Source organism: Aquila chrysaetos, chromosome 7, assembly GCF_900496995.4.
Source record: "Aquila chrysaetos chrysaetos chromosome 7, bAquChr1.4, whole genome shotgun sequence".
In the NCBI taxonomy this organism is placed as follows: Eukaryota; Metazoa; Chordata; class Aves; order Accipitriformes; family Accipitridae; genus Aquila; species Aquila chrysaetos.
The window spans coordinates 41,893,467-41,918,582 of NC_044010.1; the positions used below are offsets into that span (position 1 = coordinate 41,893,467).

Consider the following 25,116-nt stretch of genomic DNA (forward strand, 5'->3'; position numbering starts at 1 on the left):
TGTGGTTTATCTGTTACTAAAGGTAGTTCAGCTACTCCAACATACTTATGAGAGCGCAATGCAAAGCACTTTCTTATGCCAGGGATATTCTACCATATCACTAGTGGCATATAACTGCTTCAGTTTTCTGTCATACACAACACTGTAAGTGAACAGCAGAGCCTCTAGACGCTATGGGGGATATAACTGCTTTCTGATATTTTTTTTAACTACTCTAAAATAAAATTAAAAAAAAAAAAAGAAGCAAGAACAGGTAGTAGTGTGTTGAACTAGTGCTCCAGTTCAAAATAGAAGCGTGTAGCTCGAGAACACCTGCCAAATCAAAGCTGAATTGTGTAGTCCTATTTTCAATTAACTCCATTCTGTTATAGAAAGCTTTGTTCTCCTTCACTGTCATATAAAGAGGGCACCTTGACTCGATATGATGATTGTTAACTGTAAAAAAGCAGAACAGAATTTAGTGACGTAAGTCTTGTATTTTTCCTTTGAGCAGTTTTCACAAAAGTCTTAATCTTGCTTCTTAAGAACTGGTTGTTGTTCTTGCAAATTCACTTTTACAGTAACGAATAAAGCAGTTACATGGGAAGACTATGAACTTTGCATATAGATTATGGATTTTAATGTATTTAATGTAACAAGTGTATTCACAAAGGCTGTAAGTATCCTTTTAAATTCTTCTGTCACAGCCTATTTACAATTTTATTACAATTTCTACTAAGTATTTTCTACAAAATTGTGAAACAAAAGGCAATGAGAAATTCACATGGGTACTGCATAATAACCCTTTTTTTCTGGGATGTCAGGCCTGAATTATATGCTGTTTATTTCAGACTTTCTTCAGCATAATTGACAGTTGTAGCCAATTGTATGTCACTGACAAATGTTCACTGGAAAGTGTCAATGTGAAACTTCTTTCTAATTTGTGAACTGAACAGAATTTGCAATTACGCATAGATCAGAAATGAACTGATCTGCTCATCGTCTACTCCAAAATTACTTTCTACGTGCACTCAGTCCTTTTGTCCCTAGTCATCTCTTCTCTGAATGAGAAAAAAGTAAGACAACCCCTTAAGACAATTTCAGTTGTGTTCATATGTGGCCACAGAAAGAAAAGAAATAGATTTGGCAAGGTTAAAATACCATATTATTACAAACACTCTAGTACTAAATCAGCAACCTCAATTACTGGACAATGAATGACCATAGGCAGTTCATTTAAAGAAAAAAAAGCCTTATATATTCTTCTGTACTTCATTTTGGTACTGTTCAGCTACTGCTATGCTGAAAAGAGGTATTTCAGAAAAAGCGGACGCTTAACAGTGCCATTATGAGGGAACTGTGCTGACAGCTGCCTACAGTGGAGATTCTGAGAGCAAAGTGAGTTGTTGAATTTCTAATTTGTGTTCTCATTCATAGGAAAAAAAAAAAATCTTCCAGAATTCTTTGAAATGCTTAGGTATTTCATAATTTTCTATCCTTCCTGAAGAAAAAATGATTTTTGTAAGGAATTAGTAGGGGTCACATACAGGAAAATTAATGAATGACACCTAAAACCAAGACAATAGTCCACATTCATCCCCTCCTAGCAATGGAGATGTATACTGGACGTGAAGAGATCAGTTTTAAGTAGACCCAAGAAATAATTACCTGGAAGATGTATTGAATAACCAGAATTTCCAACCAGCTAAATATCAATAGCAGTACTAGATCCATGTTAAAACAAATTACGATCTGATTGTAATGCGATGCCTATGCTCCTGTTAATTTTTTGCTAACAATCTATTAAGTTAAGCTAGCAGAGCTCATGCAGTCCAGTCTGTACAGTAAACTCACATGACACATACAGTGACTTCTGAGATCTTTTTGTTTCCCTTTCTTTACTGACAGACTCTATGTTCCTTAAAAAAAACCCAAAACCCCCTAAACCCACCCCAAACCCCCAAACAACAAAAGACAAAATTTATTTTTCATATGGAGGTCTGAATTTCTATCAACGCAAATCACTGCTGTTTGGAAGTAAATTAACTTGCCTGGTATTCTGAACAAACTTACTTTTGTAATTTTTCCACATCACCTAGATATCTTCCTGCATTATTCCAAGCCCAACCCCTTTTTTGCTTCAAATTTCTACCATGTGTAATCACTTTTTTTTTTCATGTGCAACACTGATTGTTTTCACTGCCGTTACAGAAATTTGAGGAGAAAATTTCTATTCAGCAGAGTTTGCAGCAGGCAAACCTACAGAAGTAAGTGTCCCTAAAGTATTGTTTCAGCAGTTTCAGTGCTCATAGACTAGGATGTATTTTGACAATTTACAAGCATCACTCCCCACCATAGCTATACTCCCTATTATTCTTAGATTTAAAACCACCAAAAATACTAAAGCATTCCATATATAGAATTTCAGAGTATGAACTAAGATTTTATTAAGTATATTAATTGTTTGTACAATTAAAAGATGACAGCATCCATTGGTTGACAGCTGAATATGAAACTATTTGCCTGCAGTGTAGGAGATGGAAGTATTAATGTTTTCTTCAGACTACAACTGAAGTAATTACTGTTATAAATGTTTCTCAAGTTTACCATTTCATACATATGTCATTCTGTTATAGAATCATGCAATAATTTTTTATGATGTCTCCTTAGACTACTTTGAAATGCATATACATTTTTTTCAGTTTAATTTGAAACCAGCTGTCACCACCGAAGTCTATAATCAATCTGAATTAAATTGTCCTATTTCCTTTAGTAAGTCTCTTAATAAGTCCTGTGCTGGACTCTGTGATTTTAAAAAACTAATTCATACAGAATAGCCATGCCCTCCTAATTCATTTGCCAGCTTTCCAAAACCCAAAAAATCATCCCTGAGAAAATTAGGGATGATCCCTATAAACAGTTTTTGTATGTGTCAAATATTTGTAGACTAGAGATTGTTCTAAGTAAGATACTTTAAAAGGAGGAGATGATCTAATGGCATTCTAGAGGACTTTAAGGCTTTAAATATCAATACAATCAATAAAAATAGAATTTACAAAAAGGCAAAAACTCTTCAGCGACTGTTTTACCACTAATATAAACTAAAACATCAGTAGAGTATATCAGAACATAATAAACTTTATTTTAAAATAAACCAAAATCTTACTTAAATTCACTGGAACACTTTGACATCCTACAGATGCCCTTATTATATATAACATTGTCATAAATTTAAAACTTTGTGGAGTTTGCTGTGATGAAAGCAATAGTTGAAGTCTGTTGAGTTTGTTAACAGCTCAACTTTCAGGATGTTGTAAAACATCAAAGACACTTCAACTAACTACATTACCTAATTGGTTGTACAGCCTGGTATATTGGTTTTACCTTTTTTAAAATATAGTTTTAGACAACAGAGAATTTACTAGGGTTGTTTGGTTGTCACTATTGGAAGCAAATTTAATTTTCTAAGGTTTGTTTTAAATATGAAATTGAGTTAAAAGCCATGGAGTGCTTCATCATGTAGTTGTACCAGCTGAAGTTAGTTCTGCTATGCCGCTTAGCTTGTAGGAGATGAAAGTTACTGAGTTGTGTCCTGTGGTCTCTTAATCTCATTTTAACAGCTTATGAATCAATTTATTTTCTCACATGAAAAGAAATATATTCACAAGTGGTTATTTAATATGTAATAGTCATGTATTTGCAACTGATACAAATTTAATCTAAAAGTCTCATCTGCCTTATATTGTTGCTATGTAATCAGTCAGATAAGATTGGAGAGTTTGTTATGGGAATGGCTGTGGCAACAGCCCGTATCTAAGCCCATCTTAAATACCTGAAGCAAACCATCATTCCTTCTGCTGACTCCTTTGGCAATAAGCTATACTTTTCTGATCTCATATTTAGATGCCACCACTTTAATTATAGTGAATGTTTTATGGAGACTAGATTACATAGGGGTTTTTTGTCTATATCAAGCTACTTATTTTAAAGGAGAGTACAAAGTCTTTTTTACATAGGAATAATAAGACAATGAGGAGCGGGCAGAGAAGTGAAATCTTAAGAGTAGTCTTTTAAAATTAAGTCTGCCCTTGATCATACTACTTATTGGGAAACAGTAGCATAACTGAGATACAGAAACATTAGTGTTGCTCTGCTAACAAAGGACAAACAAAAACTGGGTATTCTTTAACTTTTGGGGGAATCACAACTAGTGTGAGGAACAGCCTCTTGTAGACCATTCTGCGAAAGAGCCAGCACCTGGGAAACAGCTGCACCAGATTTCACCAGGTTTGCACCAGATTTTTGTTAATTGTGTTAACACGATAATTAATAGAACAGATTAATTATTTTCTCTTTGATTAAGGACCTTTGGGCCAAATAATACTGTGAACTTTTCCCTGAGAGTAAGTGCAGAAAAATTCCTGATCTCTAAAGAAGAAAAAAAGGTGACAGTAAAAAGTGGAAATCTTTTCTACCTCCAACTCAGTTTGGTAGAACATGCTATTATTAGATCAACAGATTTCATTTAGAGCCAAATTTTTCCTTGTATGAACTCACCCTGCTGATTTCAGTGGGAGATCAGCATGCACATCTGGAGGCAGAATTTGCCTTTTTAAGTGTTGGTTATCTCTGATCTTGGTTTCTGATAGCCTGCTGAGAGAGCTGACTAATACATGTATGAAGACTTGTCTGTCGTTTTATGCCTCTGAAGTTCAGAATTGAGGTCAGACCAGAACATTTTTAAGAGATTGCTCTTTATCAGGTTATCAGAAAGAAGAATGGGACTTGAGCTTTTAGAAAGAGAATTAAACATTAATGTTTAAGTACCTAAGTGGCATGGATATTGCAGGGACTCTAGCATTTAACATGGCTTTTTGTTTTGTCTTAAGTTTGCCATTTAAACACAGCATATATAGAGATTAGTCTGATGATCAAGTATTAACATTCCTCGACATGACATTAAATCAAAAATGCTCTTGAACTGTTGTGATTCTGTTCAAAAGTCTTCTTTCTCTAATAAACTGGAAATGTAAGTATTTATCCAAGAAATAAACAAAACCAAAACAAAACAACAATACAAATAACACTTATCTTTTTATTGTGGGACCATTTTATTCAGGCTTTCCTAAGTGAGTGTGGCTCAGGGAGGTGAGTGCCTAAAGGGAGAAAAAGTATATCCAAGGAGTATTTATAACAGAAATCTGATCTGCTATAATAGGCTGCTATTGAAACATTTCTACGTAAAGCAAAAGGACATACCAGAACTGAATATATAACCAGAGACGTGTATGTTCAGTTCAGTGAGACACGAGAGGAGGAAAAAGGGAGAAGGAGTGCTAGAAATGTATTTTAATGTTGTCTGCTTTCTGTGAGGTGGCAATTTTTTCCATGAAAAGAAGTCTGCCAGTATTAATGTCTTCAATGAAATCTTTTCTTAAAACATTGACTCTCCTATTCCTGGGAATGTATTTTAGTGTTGTAACTATCAAGGGTGCAGATTCGCTAATGATAATGTTACTATGACGTGGGCAAATCAATGAGCAAAATAAAATCAATTTATCAAGCTCATAGGCTGGTACACAGTAATTATTTAGGGACTGCTTGAAGTAGGGAGTGCAATGAATATTAGATTGCCTGGGATGTTTATCAGCGAACCATTGTGCTATACTTTTCTCATTTTAATCTTTATATATTTAAAGCCTAATAGAGTTTTATTTCTTTTTTTTTTTTTTTGTCCAAGGTTAACCCATAATAAAACCTTTAATTGCTGCTAAGCACTTTTATACTGCTTCTCATGTTCCAGCTAGCATGAGTTAATCTTCTCAGCTTCTTTCTGAGACTGCAGTAGAAGTAGTATTATCCCCAATTTACAAACAGGGCAATTGAATCAGTGAAACTAATTTGTCCAGACAGCAACGCCACTCAAATTATTTTTCTTCTCTTTAGCTTTTACCTGCAAATTGTTTTATTTCAGTTGGCTTCGATTATCCAGAGGATTAAGAATGACAATTTTCATTGGTTTCAGCAGGAGCCACAGCTAGTCATTTCCCAGAGCTGCAGCCTGCTCTCCCTCGAGACGTGGCAGGGCAGCCTGCCACCCAGAAGGGTTTCAGCCTGGGAACGTGGGCGCTGCTCCGGACACAGCTTCCCAGCCTGTGTCTGGTGCTGCTAGAAAAACCCTAGACCCGTTTCATTTTTTAAGTTTTATTTAACTGTCTCCTTTTCAGTATTTTATTTTCGTATTCTTTCTTCTTAAATTAGCTTAAAAAGTAAATTGTTCTTGCTTATGTTCTACTAAAATCTACTGTTAGAACTGAATTTCCTTGTCTGGCATTGTTGAAGGGTGTTCTTATTAGACGTAAGAAGTCTAGAAATTCCCACCTTAAGATTTTGCCTTAGGGTTTCACCCACTCCCCACACATCACACAGTGATGGTGAAAAGGTGAAGATGGGAATTACAATATTAATTCAAGAAGTGGAAAGCATAGCTTTCAGCAAAACACTTGAACAGTCCATCTGACTGGCACTGGTGTGGAGGTTAGAGACTGCATGGACTTTTGGCCTTAAACTCTATGAAAAACTTTGTTCCCCTTGCTGGAGGTAGTAATTATCAACTTTATGAGGCTAAACATTAAGAAATATTTACACGGTCCATTGAAAGACATGTTGGCCTATTGTAAGTAAACATGGTCTTTCCTGTTGGGGAGAGGAGAAAATAAAGATTTATTTTAAAATTAAAATAAAGATCTGTACACGCTTACTGTTAGAAAAGACAAGGAGGAGTTTCTGAAGCTTCTTGTTTGAATTATTTTAATGTTGGTTGAGTGTCAGAATACAATCTGTGTCTTGGTAGTGTCTAAGCTAAGCTTTTGTATGGCCATGAAAAGAATCCTTATTTTTCCTCCTGAGCTACAGGATCTGCCTGCTGATGCCTGGAAGCTTGAGGTGTTTTGTAACATGATACTGCTTTTGCAACCTTTCTGGTTTAAACTCCTTTCTTTTTTTGTCAGTGAAATACTACATTTGCCTTTAAAATACCATGCTGCTTTACCACACAATAGAGATTTACTTTGTAGTCATTATTTTCTGAGGGCAATGAGAAGTCCTGTGAGTCTCTATTACCTGAAAGCTTTCTGTAAGGAACACAGGTTATTCAACCTTTTATGTTTGTGTATATCTAATATACATTGTTCACAAGTTAACTAACAAAGATAGATAATGTGTTATTAATGCTTTAAAAACAGGTTTGGCTGAGGGTCCACAACCTAAGCGTATATATCTTTTCAAGTGCTTTTAGCTTTAACAATGCTGAACGAAACCATACTAAAGGAAAAATTTCCATTGTAAAAATTCCTTTATATTTTCTGTGTCCTTCATGTAGTGTGTGTTAGACTTTCAGATTACACTTTGAAATGCTTCAAGTTACTTACAGTTCCTAGGCACTTCATCTCTTGATTGCCAGATTGGCTTCTTGGTTGCAAAGTAACTGAATAACTGATTTTGATTATGTGGAAAAATTGGTGCAGAACTGTTTATGAACACTTTAGCAGTGATGGGCTCTGCCATATCATGGTTACAGTTGTTCTAGTAGAGTGAATTACAAGCTAAATTTGCTCATTTACTTCTCCCCCTCCATGGAGGAGAACACAATTTCAGAATAAATGGCGAGGCAGTGGCATAGGTTGTATCTGTTCAGGGATCATAAAACTGCATATAGGCTGTTGATTTAAAAAAAGAAAGAAATCAAGAATTCATAGTAACAAAGTGATATGTGTTCCAGGGCATATGCATCTATTTATTAGTGTGCTTCTGTTTATTAAATTACACATCCTAATAATTAAATCATTTTTTTCTAGATATAACATTGCTACAAATCATAGCTTTTTCCCTTGAAAGTTCAGAAAAGAAAGTTAATGCCTGACATTAGTTCATTTTTCATTTGTTCTATTCAAATTTTAATATCCTTATTTTTAAGGAAATACGGAGTTAGTCTTCCAAGTTGTCGGAAATAACTTTTGAAAAATTTAATGTTTTATCAGATTCAGAAATACAGAATTCAGAATGGGATAGGACTTAAAGGGCATTTGATTTTCTTTCTCCCCCGATGTCTTCTATTTGAACTATTTTTATCCCAGAAGAGGATTTATATTCTACTTCAGTGCATTCTTGCTTGGTCATTTCTGAGTTTATAAAAATATATAGGATGGAAAATCAAATCAGCTAAAATCCATTTTGTTTCAACACTGCCTGTCCCCAGGAGCACTAGAATCAAATAAAAATACAGTGTGAATTTATAAGGAAGCTAAGTGTAGCACATTGAGCTAGCAGCTGACAATCCCAGGTTTCAATGAAATTTGAATCAGAATACACTAAACCCATCAGAGAAGAAACAGACTCATTTTGAATGAAGGAGATGGAGACTCTTAAACTGTCCTGGGTAGAATATCAGTTTGTTCCACCTTGTACGGTTCTAAATATAAAACCTGAAGATTCGCCCTGGCCCGTAAATACTTCTCCACTTGGACACTAAGGGAGCTGAGGTAGAGAAACGTCAGCGCTGGGAACCTGCTGCAGCCCAGGTATAGGACGGCCGCTCACCTTACTGTGCAGATGGATCCTGCTCTGATTTAGCTGCAGCTGCTGCTGGTATAAAAAACGATATTTGTCTGACACGGGAGAGCTTTTCTCCCTAAGCCATGTCATATTTTCATCACGGTGCCAGATGTCCTTTTCTGTCTCTTTCACTGGTTATGAGAATTGAGGTTTAACACAGACCTGTGCTAGCAGGAGACTCTTCTATATGAGGGAATTCTTCAAGAAAATGCCAGGCTGGCGTGAGGCCACCATATTAAGTGTCAGAAACATCCATGGTGGAACATATAAGGGGATGGACTTTTTATGCTCATAATTCTGGACATACATAAGCCCTGAGGGGATGCAGCCACGAGTGCTGAATGAGTTGGCAGATGTTACTGCAAGGCCACTTCCAGTTGTCTTCGAAAGGTCATGGCAACTGAGAGAGATTCCCGAATCCTGGAAGATAGCAAGTGTCACTCTCATCTTCAAGAAGGGCAGGAAGGAGGACCCGAGGAACTACAGGTCAGTCAGCCTCACCTCAATCCCTGGGAAGGTGATGGAGCAGCTAATCCTTGAAACCATCTCCAGGCACATGAAGGACAAGAAAGTTTCGCTGGAGGCAAGTCGCTAGTGGGGTATCACAGTGGTCAATACTGGGTCAATATCTTTTAATATCTGCATTAATGAGCTGGACCCTGGGACAGAGCACACCCTCAGTAAGTTCACGGGTGATACAAAAGCGGGAAGAACAGCCAATACACCAGATGGTTGTGCTGCCATTCAGAGGGACCTTGACAGCATGGAGAATGCCACTGAGAGGAATCTCATGAAGTTCAACAAGGAGAAATGCCAAGTCCTGTGTCCTGGGAGAAATAACCCCAGGCAACAGTACACACTGGGGGCCAATTGGCCAGAAAGCAGCTCTGCAGAGAAGGGCCTTGGGGTCCTGGTAGACAAAAAGCTGACCGTAAGCCAGGAATACACCCTCATGGCAAAGGCGGCCAACAGCACCCTGGGCAGCATTAGGCAGAGCATTGCCAGAAGGTTGAGGGAGGTGATCCACCCTCTCTGCTCAGCACTGGTGAGGCCACATCTGGAGTGCTGGGTCCAGTTCTGGGCTGCCCGCTACAAGAAAGATACGGACTTCACTGGAACAAGTCCAGTGCAGGGCCACAAATATGGTTACAGGGCCGAAACATCTTTCCTATCAGGAGAGACTGGGAGAACTGGGACTGCTCAGCCTTGAGAAGAGGTGGCTCGGGATCTTATCAATGTGTATAAATACCTGCTGGGAGGGAATGAAGAAGAGGAGGCTGGACTCTTCTCAGTACCGTCCACTGACAGAACAAGAGGCAATGGACACAAATTAAAACCCATGAAATTCCATCTGAATACAAGAAGACACCTTTGGGTGGTCAAACACAGGAACAGCTTGCCCAGAGAGGCAATGGAGTTTCCATCCTTGGAGATATTCAAAATGACTGGGCATGGTCCTGGGCAACCTGCTTCTCACTGGCCCTGCTCTGAGCAGGGGGGTTGGACTAGGTGATCTCAAGAGGTGCCTTCCAACTTCAGCTATTCTGTGATTCTGTGTTTCTGCAATAGCAATGTTAACTCTATTTTTAGGAGTTCTGAATCTGGTACTCGATTTGTCATTTCCTTTCAGAGATAATTAAAGTTACTAGTATGTTCAGATGAAATGGCAGCCTATAATAATTGATTAAATCTTCTTAGGCTATAACCTGTCTACAAAATCGTCAATACAATAAAGCCATATTACCCACCCATGAAAATAGGAGATTGATGACAACCCAATTTTCTAATTACTCATTAGTCTTTTCTACTTAGAAATTTTTACAGCATATTTTTCAGGACAGCTTAGAGTTTTGTGAAAGTGAAAACATTTCTTTAGTGCAAGCCTTTGCAATGATTTTCACAAGTAGACATACAAAAAATATGTAGAAACTCATGCATTTAATCACTAATAACAGTAAGAAATTTGTGTTCTAGCCTTCAGTTTTCATAGATGTCAAAGCTTGCATGCTCTTGAAAAGTTTATTAGGAAGTGCAAAACATTTCATTTCTAAATATAGCTGCTACAATGTTTAGCCCTATATAAAGGCTAGATGTGGACCGCCTAAATAGTAAATATCATTGCTGGAAAACTAGAGATGGCTTGTCCTGATTTTCAAATTATTGCTATTTTTATTTCTTTGTTTGGGTTTTTTCCCTCCCCTTTTAAGAGGATAGTAAAAAACGTTTTAAATTCCTTGGGTTGAGGCTTGTAAAAAATTAACTTTAGTGAAAGGGGATACGATCTACCGAAGTCTTGCATTTACTATCACTGGGAGAAATGAGCTTTGGGATCAATTTTGATTTCCCATGTTCTGCTCAAAGCAAACCTGTACAGTGTTCAAATCAAAGCCTGGTATTGCTATAATTGCCAGTCCATAAAATCTGAGAAGAAAAAGTGGAGATAACACCAAATTGCCTTTAACATCTTAGACAGGCATCTGGGCCTGTTTTATCCAGAACCAAAAAAATGGAGACTAATTTCCAGAAGCTAGTGTTGAACATTTAAAGTATTTGGTGCATTGGTGAAATAACTTTGTCTCCTTTAACTTCTCTTTCCAACAAGAGAAGGGTATTACTGTATATGTACTGCTGAGATTCATGGTCCCTCCTTCCATGAGTTTGGGAAACATTAATGAGTCTTGATCTTTCCTAATGTGTTCAGGATGAGGACACTGTAGTTGGAAAGCAATATTACACGATAGTTGTAGTGTAATCATTTATACGTGGTCTCACAGGGATTTTTCTAAACTCATAAACTTAAGTCCAAGTGTTGTTAAGGCTACATGCAGGACAAAAGTAACACAAAAAATTAATCTGCTCCCAAGCTATTTTTCACTGCAGAAATATTTCAGATAAGTAGGAGCCAATAGGAATAGTGACTGTATTTTAAAACATAATTGAAAAGCTCGATTACTTGTTTTAACTTTGGGATTGAACAACTGTGTAACAATTGCAAATAAGCAATTATTGGATGGTATCTGTTTATTTAACACAATTTTTAAGACAAATACAGCTAAACTCAGTCTCAGTACCACTTGAGGTGTCTGTGAGAATATACGACTTTGTGTGTGCATGCTGTTATTTTCCTTTTATCAGCATGGTGAATGCTAAGCAGTGATGATTTCTGGCTCTCAGTACAGCTGCATAATTGCTATTTGTTCTGATAAGGCAATGAGGTTGTCTGTTCTGGACTACATCTAAACATACGTGGTAGGTGTTAGGATCAGTAGGAATAAACAAGAGTAAAAAAGCAATTTTAATGACCAACTGACATTTTACTGTAGCAAACAATAAAAAAAAGCCAGCCTGTATTTTAATTTTTCTCTGTGCGTAAGGAACAAGTACTGTTCTGAGAATACACTTCCTCCTCAGGGTTCATTTTCCAAGTGGCATAGTGGGATTTAGTCACACTATTCCATTAACTGCAGTGGGCCAGAAGTTACAGGCACTTGATTTAATTTTGGTTGGATTCCTGAATTCTGTATTTGACCGGTTAGCGAGCTGTTGCACATGCGGTTGAGGGAGAGCGGATATTAAGAATTGGAAAATGTGTCTTGTAGAGTCAGTGTTCCTTTCTGCGTTTTCAGTTATGAATTTTGTGATGGAAACTCCCTGAAGCTAGCAAAGTATATAATATCACTATTGTTATTGAAATAAGCTTGTTTACTATTTATTTACTCTTCCACTCAAATGATTCATGAATTTCCTTTCAGATTTCATGGAACTGATTTATGGATTCTAAAATACGCCCCACAACCTTTTCATGGCATTGATAAAAGCCATCTCCCTTTGGTGAATCTTTAAATATAAAGACCTAGACTTTTTTTATTTTATTTCTCTTCTGAACATTGGGCTGCCTTCCAAAGAGGAAGTCAGTGCTCTTCTATGTGTTAGGGATCACTAAATAAGAGAAAAAATGGAAAAAAACCCACCAGGATGGCATGTCAAATATGGAAGGAAGGACATCTTAAAAAAAACTGATCATATTTAAACAAATCATCAAATTGTCATTAATAGAGTTGGTATTCTGGAAAGAGGTGAGGGCTATGTGGTGGCTTTAATACCTTGGAACAGGATACCCAAAGCACAAGCAAATTTAATGGAAAATATGCAGAAAAGGACAATTTGGGGGGCAGCTTAGCCTGCATATTCTAAAATATGTAAGAAACCAATCTGCAATTACAGACACTAGCCTGAAGTCCTTTTGGATTTGAAGTTCCAACCCTAGATAGAAAATTTGTAATGTTAGGAAACACCAAGAGGACAACCAGTAAGGAAGAGATTTGGCTTGGTACTGAGCAGTGCAAGTTCAAAACGTTGCTATCATGATAGGGATCATTATGAACTAAAGGTCAGCATCTCTGCAGGGACAAAAAAATAGCCCAAAAAGTCCACGTAGCAATGTTCAGTTTTCGGAATGGAAGCTACACACAAATGAGGAAGCCTGCTGAAAAGGAACCAAAAGGGCAAGGTATGTGAGACAGCGTGGAGAATGAACTGAAAAAAAATTCATACCGTCAAAATGGACTCTTAGAAGACCTAGAAAGGTGAGGTGGCTAAAGAAAAGAATAAAGAAAGTTATTTGAAGCAAAAATACATAAAACAAATTGTCATGATTAAGAGCGTCAATCCCCAGAACCAGATGACCATTCAGTCAACTGTTCTAATGGAAGTACATAATAGCTGTAACTACGAACAGTATTTTCTTGTTTAAAATTAGTTTTTTATGAGGAATGGAAAGGGACAAATGTGGTGATAGTTCTTAAATAGTGCATCTAGTCAGGCCTATGGACCTACAGACCAGGAAATCTGGGGAAGAATATACTGTAGCAGAGACAACAACATAGCTTTTGTAAAAGTAGGCGTGCCTTCCATCTCCTAGTGTGCCTTGAAGGAAACAGGAGTATATCGATAGGGGCTATAGGCCATTTGGGGTTCCACAAAGATTTTAAGAAGGTGTTCCAGCAAAGAAACGAAGAGAAAGAAATGGAGAAGGTCTTCATGTGGATAAATAACCAATTATCTGGTTATTTCCTGTAAAAGATGGAAAACAAAAGGCAGAGGTCAGTTTTCCCAACAAGCGAGACAATTGTTAGTGCTTTAGAAGGTCTACTCTGTCCAGCATGTACATAAATGAGCTGGAAAGGAAAATTAATAATGCAGCAGCAGATCTTGTTGATGATACAAACCTATTCAAAGTACTTAAGATGAGAACAGATTGCAGACAGCTGTAGAAAAACCTCACAGTACTGACTGGCAGCAAAGTGATGGCAGATGAAACTGAGTGCTGATAAACCTCAAGCAAAGCATGTGGGAAAAGCTATCCCAACTTTACGTGCACAGGAATGAGCTCTCCTTTAGCCCTTTAAAACATTCCTTTAGCACTCATGAAAGAGATTGTGGAATTGTAACAGACAGTCCTCTGCTCAGGACTGTTCAGAAAGCCAAATGAAATGCTAGGATTTACTGAAAAAGCAGAAAATATCACGATGCCATGGTGTAAGGCCCTGTTGTACCCATATCATGTATATTGTAGGCCATGTTTTGGATCCCCAATCTAAAAAAGATTACAGCAGATTAGATAAAAGGTATACAAAGACAGAATAAGTGGAGTAGGAGTGGGGTTTGTCTTGTGTAATTTCGCACCTGCCGGGTAGCTGTCTGCATGTGAGCTAGTTGCCTAGGCTCCCAATATAGTCAGTGAAAATCTGCTCACTTCAGTTGCAATTCAGAATGTGATTCATGCAATCCTACAGTAAAACCTTACGTTGTGTTCAACTCCTGGTTTTGATTAACTATTGAATATAAAGGGACCATGTGGTGACTTGCTTAGATTAAATGCCTTATAGATACCTATATTTAATCAAATATATCTTGGTCTTTGTATCTTAAACACGAAAGAAGGAAAAAATACGATGGAGGGTTTGTGGAATCTGCAACGGCACAAAGGAAGTCTGTTAGGAATGGTTGATCACTGTCTCTCCTGAGCTAAGAACTAGAGACGGTCTCAAGTGGGTCTCAAGCCATAGGTTTAAAAAAAGCAAAAAAAGGGGTGGTTCTTCAGCCTACATATTGAACTTACCATAGGGTATTTTGGGTGGTAAAAGTGTATGTTAATTCAAAACTCTAGTAGATAATTTCATGGAAGACGAATCCATCGAGATCTGATTGACATAGAAATACAGCTTCTGGCTCCAGAATCTCGGAGACACAAATTGCTGAGCTGGAAGAGTACAGCAAGGAGCAGGGAAGCTGATGCTTCCCGTTACCTTCTTCCCTGAGCAATCATATTGGCTACTACCAGACAAGGCACTGGGCAAGATGAGCTTTTCATCTGACTGATTATGTTCTAGACTTTTAATATTGGACTGGTTAGGGTGTCTGTGGTATGTGTCTTCTAGAGTTCTTGGTAATTTTCCAAGGCGTTTTAAAATATTTTCTAGCAGGACTGTACGGATCATTTAAAATCCAATCTACCACCTGCAGTATCACATACCATTGAAATTCTTTCTTGTGTAAGGACAGTTATAATGAAGATAATTTGGGGCTGTTTCTCCTATCGCTGTTCACACTGAGAAGTCATTTACATCCCGAGCAATTTAATTGGTTCAAATAGGTCTCCTTGTGGTAGTGGTACACTACTCACCATGTATATTTGTTTTTAAATTACCAACAATATAGTCCTCTAAATTTTTCTGATATAAGCTTGTGATATGTATAGTATTTTTTATGCAGAAGGAAAAAAAAATAGAAAAATGAATCAGTGTTATACTATACAAACTGACTATTAAAAATATAAATATTTCTATAGAACATTTCAATCATACTGAAGAAAATCACAATCCAGTAGAAATTCTAAATTTCTGCTTCTACAAATGACAAGTACTGTAGAAGACACAGAAATTATTACTATTTATTAAACTTGTTTGAACACTTGTTAAAAAAAAAAAAAGAACTCGGATTGAATTTCACTTACTCTAAACCAAAAACCTAGCTCTAGGCTCATGTATGCTGACTGGTGGACTGGTTGTGGTAAATTGTTACTTAACACAGCCTTATAGTCACTGACCTTTTTAATCATACAATGTTGTGTGCCAAATCTTTCTATGGATAATTTTTTCTTTTCTGCCTACAGTTTTTAATTGTAAGCTTACTGGCATTAATTAGATAGCTGTGTATTGACTAGCATTCTTTCTTTGTGGTTGCTGTTTCTTATGTTTTGATTTGTCTAACTAATACAAATGCTAGTAAAAATTCAGGCTTAGTAATAACAGAATACAGAATATCAAATTTAAAGATGCTGAAAAAGCTATTGTATTTTGTATGCTGGAAAATTAGCATAACGCTGCAAATTCAGCATCCTTGCAGCAGAAAAAGCAATTAATAAAGACACCGATTGAAGAGGGAGCAGAAGATAAGTTTTATTTTTCACTTCCATATGTATTTCTATGATTTGTTTTCTTTTCTTATGACTTGCTTCTGTGCCTTAGCCTTTCTGCTTTGTAAAATAACTTACAGTCAAAAAACACATTGACTAATTATGAAGGATCTTCTATTTCACCTTAATTTAGGTATAAAGATTGTGTGATTTACCTAATCACTTACGTCAATCTTCAAGTGAGACCAGTACTTTAAAGCCAACATTACAGATGCAAATACTTGGCCTGAAATCAGACAGATACTTAAGTACGTATTTAAAAACAAGTGGTTATAAGCTTAGGCCTGGGTGCTTTGCCTAAGCAACAAAATTTTCAATCAAAGCCTGATGGTATTGTGATACAGATGAATAGAAAATTAACTTGGTTTAATGCAGAAACTGCATTAAAGTGCATTGTAGTGGGGGAACTAATCTTTGCATCCATTGACCTGCATTTACTCGATCAGTGTTTTTTATTTTATATAGATATATTTATTATATATAATTTTAAAATTTTATTATATATTGTTATATGTATATATAATAATATCTATACATATATACACCCATATATTTATATATAACATGGGTTTTAGTAACACTAGCTAAGAGGTGTTCTCTCATCTTGGAGACCAAGCAACACTGGAGGAACCGAGTTGACTAACAGATCACAGAAAAAAGCAGCGAAGTAACTATTTGCAAGTGAAGTGTTCACACAATGGTATATGTATCTCTTCAGCCTTTGAGGCCTTTACCTTACAAGAACAAATGTCTGTTTTCAAAGCATGTTGTTTGTTCTCTGAATTCAATTACTAACTAAAATAATTGGGGTAAGCACAGGTATAACTCTGTGGGATAAAACCAAACATGCGAGCTCTTTTCCTTTGCTTTGTATTGCAGACCTTGCTCTACATGACACTTTAAATCAGTATACTCTCCAGTAACGTCGGTTGTGTTCCAGTGGTATAAAACTGGTGAAATGGAGAAGTCAACTGTTATGGCACGAATTGGATGCGTGCCTCTTCTCTCACATCATGGCGCTTGCATTGTTCTCTGTGCTTTCCCTTACAAAATGCACATCGCTTCTGATCGTCTATTTTATAGATTTATCATTACAATCATTCACTGCACATAAGTGCCACTTAAGTCAGTCTAACTCCTTATGTTGCAGGGTAATTTAACATAATTAGTGGAAGTCAAGTCTGGTTTTGAAAGACATTTGAGGAACAATTTTTCAGTGATGTTTACCTTTAGTGCAGTTCATGGCATTCTAATGTCTATGAATGTCTTCATGCTTATTTACTCTTAAGATTCACTGAGACAGTGGATGGGCTTTTTTTGACCTTTACTGCATCACATGTTGATGAAATAATTACTAGGCAATAATCTCAGGTTATTTGATGATCTAAAATGAGATGCAGACCACATGTGGTCTGTATCAAAAATGCTGAGAGAAAGGAGCTAGAAAGCAAGACTAATACAGCAAGTAAATTATCCTGCCTTTGTGTGCAGACATCACATGGCAATAAAAAATGCTTCCGACTCCTCACACACACTCACCCTCGGGCGCTTCTTCTTCCCTCCAGCTCGACCCTAGGTTCCCCCGAAGCAGAATCTCTAATCAAGGCCTTCAAAACAAAAAGCGTTATTTATTCTATCTACGGTGCACAAATTTCGACAGCTCGAACTGGGTGCCTCCGGAGAGGAACCCCAAACACGAAAATCCCTGGGCAGTTATACCCTTACAGTATAAGTTCCTGCCCCTCACACCATAGTCTGGTCCAACAGTAATATTCGGGTCTGGGGTCGTCTTCTCTCTCCTCGAGTCCTTTTTCTCGGCTCTTAGGTGGGTTCTTTTCTCTTTCCTGTTTTTTAGGCCAGTGGTCACTATGTTCTTTTTCCTTGCTCAAACTGGCTCTGGGGCTTCCCGAATCTTCTTATTCCTCCAATCAGAGAATAAACAGGTCAACGTTAAGCAAAAGCATTAAGCAAGCTATGAGCTCTGCTTTATCATGAAGGACTACTTTTAGGCAGCTAAACAGAGTTGTTAAAAGCTCTCCAAAACTTATCAACGGCCTCTGTAACTCATATACATTCCTGTGCTATTATAGCCTCACAGTTTTATCCCATTATTGCCATGCGCTGTTTATGTCTCGTTTGGCTGTGCTCCGCATGCTCACATAGCTCAGCTTTGCTACCTTCCACAACAAAAATCAAGAAACTTGTAACTTGCAGCTTCTGGTTTTCACATATGTGGCTGAAATTATTAGCTAGACTGCTCTTATGCATAGTTTTAAAGGTTATCTTACAAGATACATTGATTTACTTTTTCTGAAATATGAGTCATGTAGGCCAGTTTGGGAGTTGTACCAAAAAGTTGTTTTTTTTTTTTTATTTTATTTTTGTACTTCCCATTACTAACCTTTTATTTGTAACACACAAGATACTGAGGGTAAGATCATGGCCTTAGTGAGGTCTGTAATAGTTTTATCATTACGTCTTTTTTTTCATTTGTTGTATTTGAGAACAGCAGTCTTCCTGTTTTCATGTGTTAAACAGAACTTATTGCTCCCGTCCACCCTGAGGAACATGTGCTACGCACACGTAAAGGACGAGGCAGGAGAGAAGCATGCTCTGCAGCACACATCCCAGTGGGTGTGCTGCTTCGAGATTTGGCTTAACTGGCCAAAAATTGCTATGAAGGTTCCAAATTTATATCACCTTCTGAAATGCTGGGCCTTACCCTTGAGACCTAAAGTCCATACGAAATTATACAGAGAGATTGTTAACTGTATCATGACCAGTACACTCTTTCCTTTCAGCTTGACATGGAATACCTTTACATTACTGATCAGCTGGTAGCAGAGCCAATAGTTTTTGAAGTTAGTGCTTATCTTTATTTATATTTAATTCACACAGGTTTATCGAGCAGAACTTGTACCCCTTAAAGAAAAGGTGCATCAAGTCAATGACCTCGCTCACCGGTTCGCTCCCTCTGATATTCAGCTCTCCCAGTACAATCTCAGCTGTGTGGAAGACCTGAACACAAGGTGGAAGGCGCTACAGGTACATTTCCTATGACTTCTTTCTTTATGCTGCATTTAAGTAAATATTTTTTATTTCTGTGTGCTTATTTTTTCCCTGTGGAATAGCACCAAAGGTGTAGTAAGGCATGAAAAAGGAAGCAAGCTTTCAGTAATGGTGTCTCTATGAGAAAATAGGAGTTAGAGCTGATGCTGTATTTTTGTATGCTTCCAAATACTTTATCAAGTAGAAATCAGGTAACCCAGTTTTTCACATGGTTAAAGTTCTCATACAGTTAAAACACTTAATAGTTTATTTACCTTATAATATTAATATTTAGCAATTCTTCTGGGCAAATATATCGTGTGATAATTTCTTTTAACTAGCTTATCCATGTCTTACAGATATTTTTATGGTGAATATGGAATATTCACATAAGACAGTTTACTTCTGCTGCTTCATTCCTTTTACTATTGTTTAAATAATTTTCGGGAGCAGCAGTTCTAAATAAATTCCTTATAGGCAGATTAATGATTCTGTGCAGTGGAACCTTTAAAGTCACACCTATAGAACCAATTATAACATTACAAGGCATTACATTCATTCAGGTAATTAGCAGGGCGTGAATTACTGCAAGTAAAGCTGTTCAGACGGGGATTTTATAAATTGAGCTGGAAAAGCCAAAAAATCTGGAAGACAAAATGAGTATTGCCAAAATGTTTATCCCACATATGAGAAAAATCACATCTGGTTAGTTTTTTTAAAAACAAAGGCTGATCGAATTAACAAATTTGCCATGATTCATTGAAAAATACCTTGTTTCACTAATAAACTAGTTAACTAAGTTTCAGTGGTTTGCTGAAATATACTTCATTACTTCAGCAGGAAATAAGGGAAAGCGGGAAGATTTTTCAGACTAAAAGCACTTAGGATATGAAAAAGTCATACAAATCTGAGAGAAAACCCGAGATAAATGTTTTCTTGTTATCGTTCATGAAAGCATTAAACAGAGGTCCAACTTCGCATCGTTTAAAAATACATAGGGCAAATCACATGTTCACACACATTTCAAAGATAATACGCTCTTTTTCCACGGAGCACAGGAAGCATTGCGAACAATTCACTTTTCATTGTAAATTATTGTCTCAATTTATCAAATCCAGAGTATTTGGAAAACAGTGTTTCATCTTCTATTTAGATAGATGCTTGGAGACAGTATGTCAGAGTGGGATGTTAGAGCTGATAGAATAGATAGTTAATTGGAATATTATGGTTTACTGTCTTTTTTCGTATTTACCTAAATGTCATCTGGAAGATATGGAGAGCAAGGTGAAAACACTCAGTAGATTTTTAAACATATCCTGAGGGGAAAAGACATAAGTAACTTTGAAGGATTATCATGTACAAAAGTCCAAGACGTGACCCCTGGGAAGAAAAGCACATCTGTTCCTATAATATAATTTTTCTACTTAAAAGGGAGCAGAGTTTGGGACATTTTGAGAGACAGAGCTCATTTTTGTTAGAATAGAATAGAATAAAATAGAATAGTTTAGTTGGAAGGGACGTACGACAATGATCTAGTCCAGCTGTTCTACATATGAAGTCTGCTGGACAGTGACACTCACACCTGCGTGGCACTTTTTAGAGTATTACATACTGTTCTGTGTTAGGGTTAGACTTACTTATGTATGACCAGCACTCCAGTTAGGTGTGATACTATTTATAGAAAACTGAAATTTTGGCCACGCAATAGGAAAAGCAAAAATACAAATAATTTTTGTTTCATGCAAAACCATTCTACTTCCAAGATAGGTTCCTATTGTTTGTTTCTGGGTTTCAGTTTGAGTGCTAGGATTTTTTTTTTATTCTGCCTTTTTTTTTTTTCCTTTTTTGACTAATTGCCTTTCCTACACTAATGTCACATAAAATATCTCCTTAATACTTTAGTCCTTTCATCATTTTTTCTATTGATTTCAGCCTTCTATGTATTTTCATGTGTCTTTCTTTTATACTACCCATGTTTTCTCTTTGGCTTCTATTCATTACTTTTTTTCAAAAAGTATTTCTTTCTGTGTTCCTACTCTTCTCTGCCTTTCCCCATCTTACTTCCCTTATTTCTGTGATTTTGTTGTTGTTGTTGTTGTTCCCTTTTTCTCCAGCTATAATGCTTCTTAGTTTACTTGTCATTTTGTTCCCCTCAAAGGTTAGATCTCTCTCTTTCCTTGTCATATTCCTAATGGGGAAAATATTTCTTACACATGTAGCCCATTTCCTAGAAAATATCACTGCAGAAAATCATAAAACAGAGGATTCTGTGCTATTGCTTGCCAGAAAGATCCCCATTCTTGGTTATGTGTGGGAAAAGTACATAAGGACATAAGGTTTATCAGATCTGAAATAATAGTGAATTCTGGCGTTATGAGAAAGTTGCAGAGCATTGTGTAGAGGATGAAATAATGTCTTGTTTGTTGCTTTATTAACATTGGGACTTCCATAAGATCAGAGGATGAAATGTATCATTTTAAGCCAAATCTTACAGAGATTTAATATTATATTCATTTTACAAACATAAGAATAAGGCCAACCATATTCAGTCATTTGCGGTATTGCACAGTGGTTGTACAGTGAGATTAGTACTATTAGTGAATAGTATCAAATATTGCTGCAGAATCTTCCCAGGACTTCATTTATATTTCTGCAATAAGGCACGTTTGCCATTAATTTACCTTTTTTGTGTTCAATTTTGGTCAATATACACTGGAGTATTACTGGAAGAAAAACGTACGGAAAGCACTCAGCCAATTACAGACTCAACCAACCCTAGTTTTGAAGTGTTGTGTGGAAGTGTATTCCATTAACAAAAGCTAATGCACTCAGCTCGGTCACCGAAAAATGTATCATCACTTGTGAAGTTTAAGCAATGTGAAAATAATTAGCTTCATGCCTTTAAAGGAGTAGTTTTGAGGAATATACGCTGTTTATTTTTCCATTTTTCTTAAACATGAAAGGAGATGAAATCTCTCCGGGGAGCTATTTGTTATGAATTTCACAAGGAGCTCTCATGTTCAGATCCTGTGTGCTTCAAACAGTATATGTAATGAGATCATCCTGGGGGAAATCATGTCTTGCAAATTCTTGCTTACTTCCAGTTGACATTTGAGGAGCCAGGGAGACCAGATGGGTGGGAGTTATATCCACTTCACTTTGGTCAGAGATCCGGTGGGTGTAATGCTGGTCAAAAGGCAAAGCCTCTGACATGTAAAAGAATTTACAAGTATCCCATGGGGAACATAGCCTTCAGTCACCGAGAAAGACTTTTTTGGTTTAAGGCAAAGTGTATTTACTCTTATTTAGAATTGTACCTCTAATAAGCTGAAAAATATGGTAAGAACTGTCTTTTATCCAAAAAAATGTATCTTTTAAGAGATTTTGTCATGGTATTTATATTCCAGTGCTTTTAGTTTAGCAAGTTGTAATGAACTGTGGTCATTTGTGAGTGGGCGTCTGTCCGTAACAGTGGGCCCAGCCTGTCTAGTTCGTAAAACTAAGCAACCTGGAGGAAGCACATAAAATGACTAGAGCTAAACCAGCCCATACCCTGCAGAGAGAGAGAGAGAGAGATACACACACACACATATAGTTATATATACAGATTTATGGTTGGACTTGATGATCTTAAAGGTCTTTTCCAACCTAAATGATTCTATGATTTCTCTCTCTCTAAAGTGTGACTGTAAAGAAGCATTAGCCCTAATTTCAGTATCATTCCTAACTCCTCACCTCACCTTGAACCAGTAGCAAAGACTCTCCAGCACGTGGGGATTTGAAGATTGGTGTGGCGCAGAAGTACGCTGCCTCTTGTTAAAGGGTCCAGCCACAACTATTATACTGTTCCCTCAAACAGCATTCTTTGCTTGCAAGAGCTGCTGAAGAAACAGCAGGCTTTTAATACCACTGCAGGCAGTTATCTAAAGTTACATCAGTAGTTTTATTTGTATTCTGCTGACAGGCTCTTTACTGAGCTGTGTAATGCACACTATTGTAATAAATATCACTGCAATGAATTATTTCAAAAAACAGCATCTTCCAGGTGCTTCACAAATATTAGCTGGTTCTTTCAATCTTTGGTGAGAAATACAAATGAATCTTACTATCTATGTTTGCAGAGGAACTAACATCGAGAATATAAAAGCCAAAAAGGAAATCCCTCCTTTCCTGAAATCAATGTGAAATTGTGACTGCTCATCAGAGTCTTGCTGGCCTCCATATGTAAATGTCCCACCAAATATTAATGATAGATGTTTTCAAATATTTGTTCAGATCCATTGAATCTCTCAAAAGCTGAGTCAGGGGCATTCTGGGCAGCAGTCCTCGACTTACACCCCGCTTTTGATAGGGGATGGGCACCAGGGCAAATAAGTTGCATCAAAAGTTGTTGTTGAAATCATCACTGACCTATTATAGTAGCTTTTAGGTTTAGGTTTTTTTCGATTTTACTTCACCTTCTCTCCTCCATGCCTTCTCCAAGAAAAAAATCCTCAGAAAAGAAGCAAAATAACAACAAAAAGACACATGTAGAAGACATGTTTTTTCAAGTTTCTCACAGTTGAATTGACACAAGTTTATCAAATTCTCAGGTCCTTTTTTTATTTCTACATGCATAGCATGGTAATGGTTTCAGGAAGTACACTTCAGGTCTAAACCATGTAATTAAGATTTGAATGTGATTAAGGATAGTCTCTTATATCATTTTTTCCATAAGAAAAAGAAAAACCTTTTCTGGTTCTTTACAGTTCAGTTGTCCAACTGTTACTGCGTAGGAATATCTCACAGAAGAAAGCTCTAGTCATATAATTAAACAGAAAATCTGCCTTAACTTTATGTGTATCTTACAAGAAAAAGTATTTTACAAGAAAAAGTATTTATTCTAAATTAAACAGTGAGTGTAAACTGGGGGTATGTTAAAAGTGGATAGATTGGCAGATGATGCAACGGTAGCAAGAAAGAAGTTTCTTCCTCCGCAGGAGACAAAGAATGTCATGTATATAAGAATGTGCCGTATAAAAGCCAGTTAGACTTTATATTTGAGCATTATTACCTTTCTATTACCTTAGCAGTTTCTCCTTCCATTGTGTCATTTCATTACTTTTAATAATTAATTTGTTTCTGTTTGTTTGGTTTTCCTCTTTTTTAACCTATATTTTGACTTACATCATCTGTAAGTAGCTGACGAAAACAGGATATAACTTTCTAAATATATGGAGACAAAATTCTGGCTCATCTGTAATTACACTAACTAAAGGATTACTAAAACCATAGTTCTTTTCAACCTTGAAATTTGAAATTATTTTAGTAGTTGCAGATTTCATCTTCCCAGCAGAGGGAGATTTTGATCCTTTTTGGAAGTTGTGTTTTCCCATCAGACTCTTTAGTTAAAATGTTGTTTTGTATATTCCGTGAGAACTGGAACTTCTGCCAAAACCACAGTTGTCATGGCTCTTTAATGGTCTCTTATTTAATTGGCTATGCCAGTTGGCTTCAAAAGTCATATGCCCATGTGTTTTTCTTCATTTCTGTTAGCCTGAGTCTCAGTTTTGCTCAATGTTTGTCTACAAAAATATACATATAGATTCATTTTATAGTCATTCATTCTTTAGAGATCTGATTTATTTATTTCTGTAAGCTAGTGGAGGAAGGCCAGCTATCTGGATTGGGATTCAATTCTTCTAATGAAATGTGTGTCAAAAATTGGAAGGATTCCTTCCTAAATTAGGAGGACAACTTCATTGTTCTTTGTGGCATGTTTAGGGCAGTCAGTGAAAGAAAGTGTGTAAGTATAAATGGGCATGGTTATCATCAACAGCCATGCCAGCAGGAAAACTAATAAAATGATGTTAAAGTTATGATGTTCTGTGTGATGAATTTCAGTTTGTTGAAACTGTAAATGCTAGTCAGTTTTGGTTATAGAAGATACATTCCTTTTAGAGTTTTGTTATCCTTTTTTGACTTCCTTTACTTCAGAATTTTGTCCTCTATGATGATTT

The 25,116-nt window shown here is 36.7% G+C and overlaps 1 protein-coding gene across 27 annotated transcripts in view; it reads left to right on the forward strand.

The window, feature by feature from the left end:
- Positions 1–25,116, forward strand: part of DMD (dystrophin) — a 1,198,278-nt gene that overhangs the window by 1,009,085 nt on the left and 164,077 nt on the right. For all 27 annotated transcript variants that reach the window (XM_030020819.2, XM_030020811.2, XM_030020812.2 and 24 more), the window contains one exon: positions 18,968–19,114. In XM_030020819.2, the coding sequence (XP_029876679.1) occupies positions 18,968–19,114 (147 nt within the window). The remainder of the gene's footprint in view (positions 1–18,967; positions 19,115–25,116) is intronic.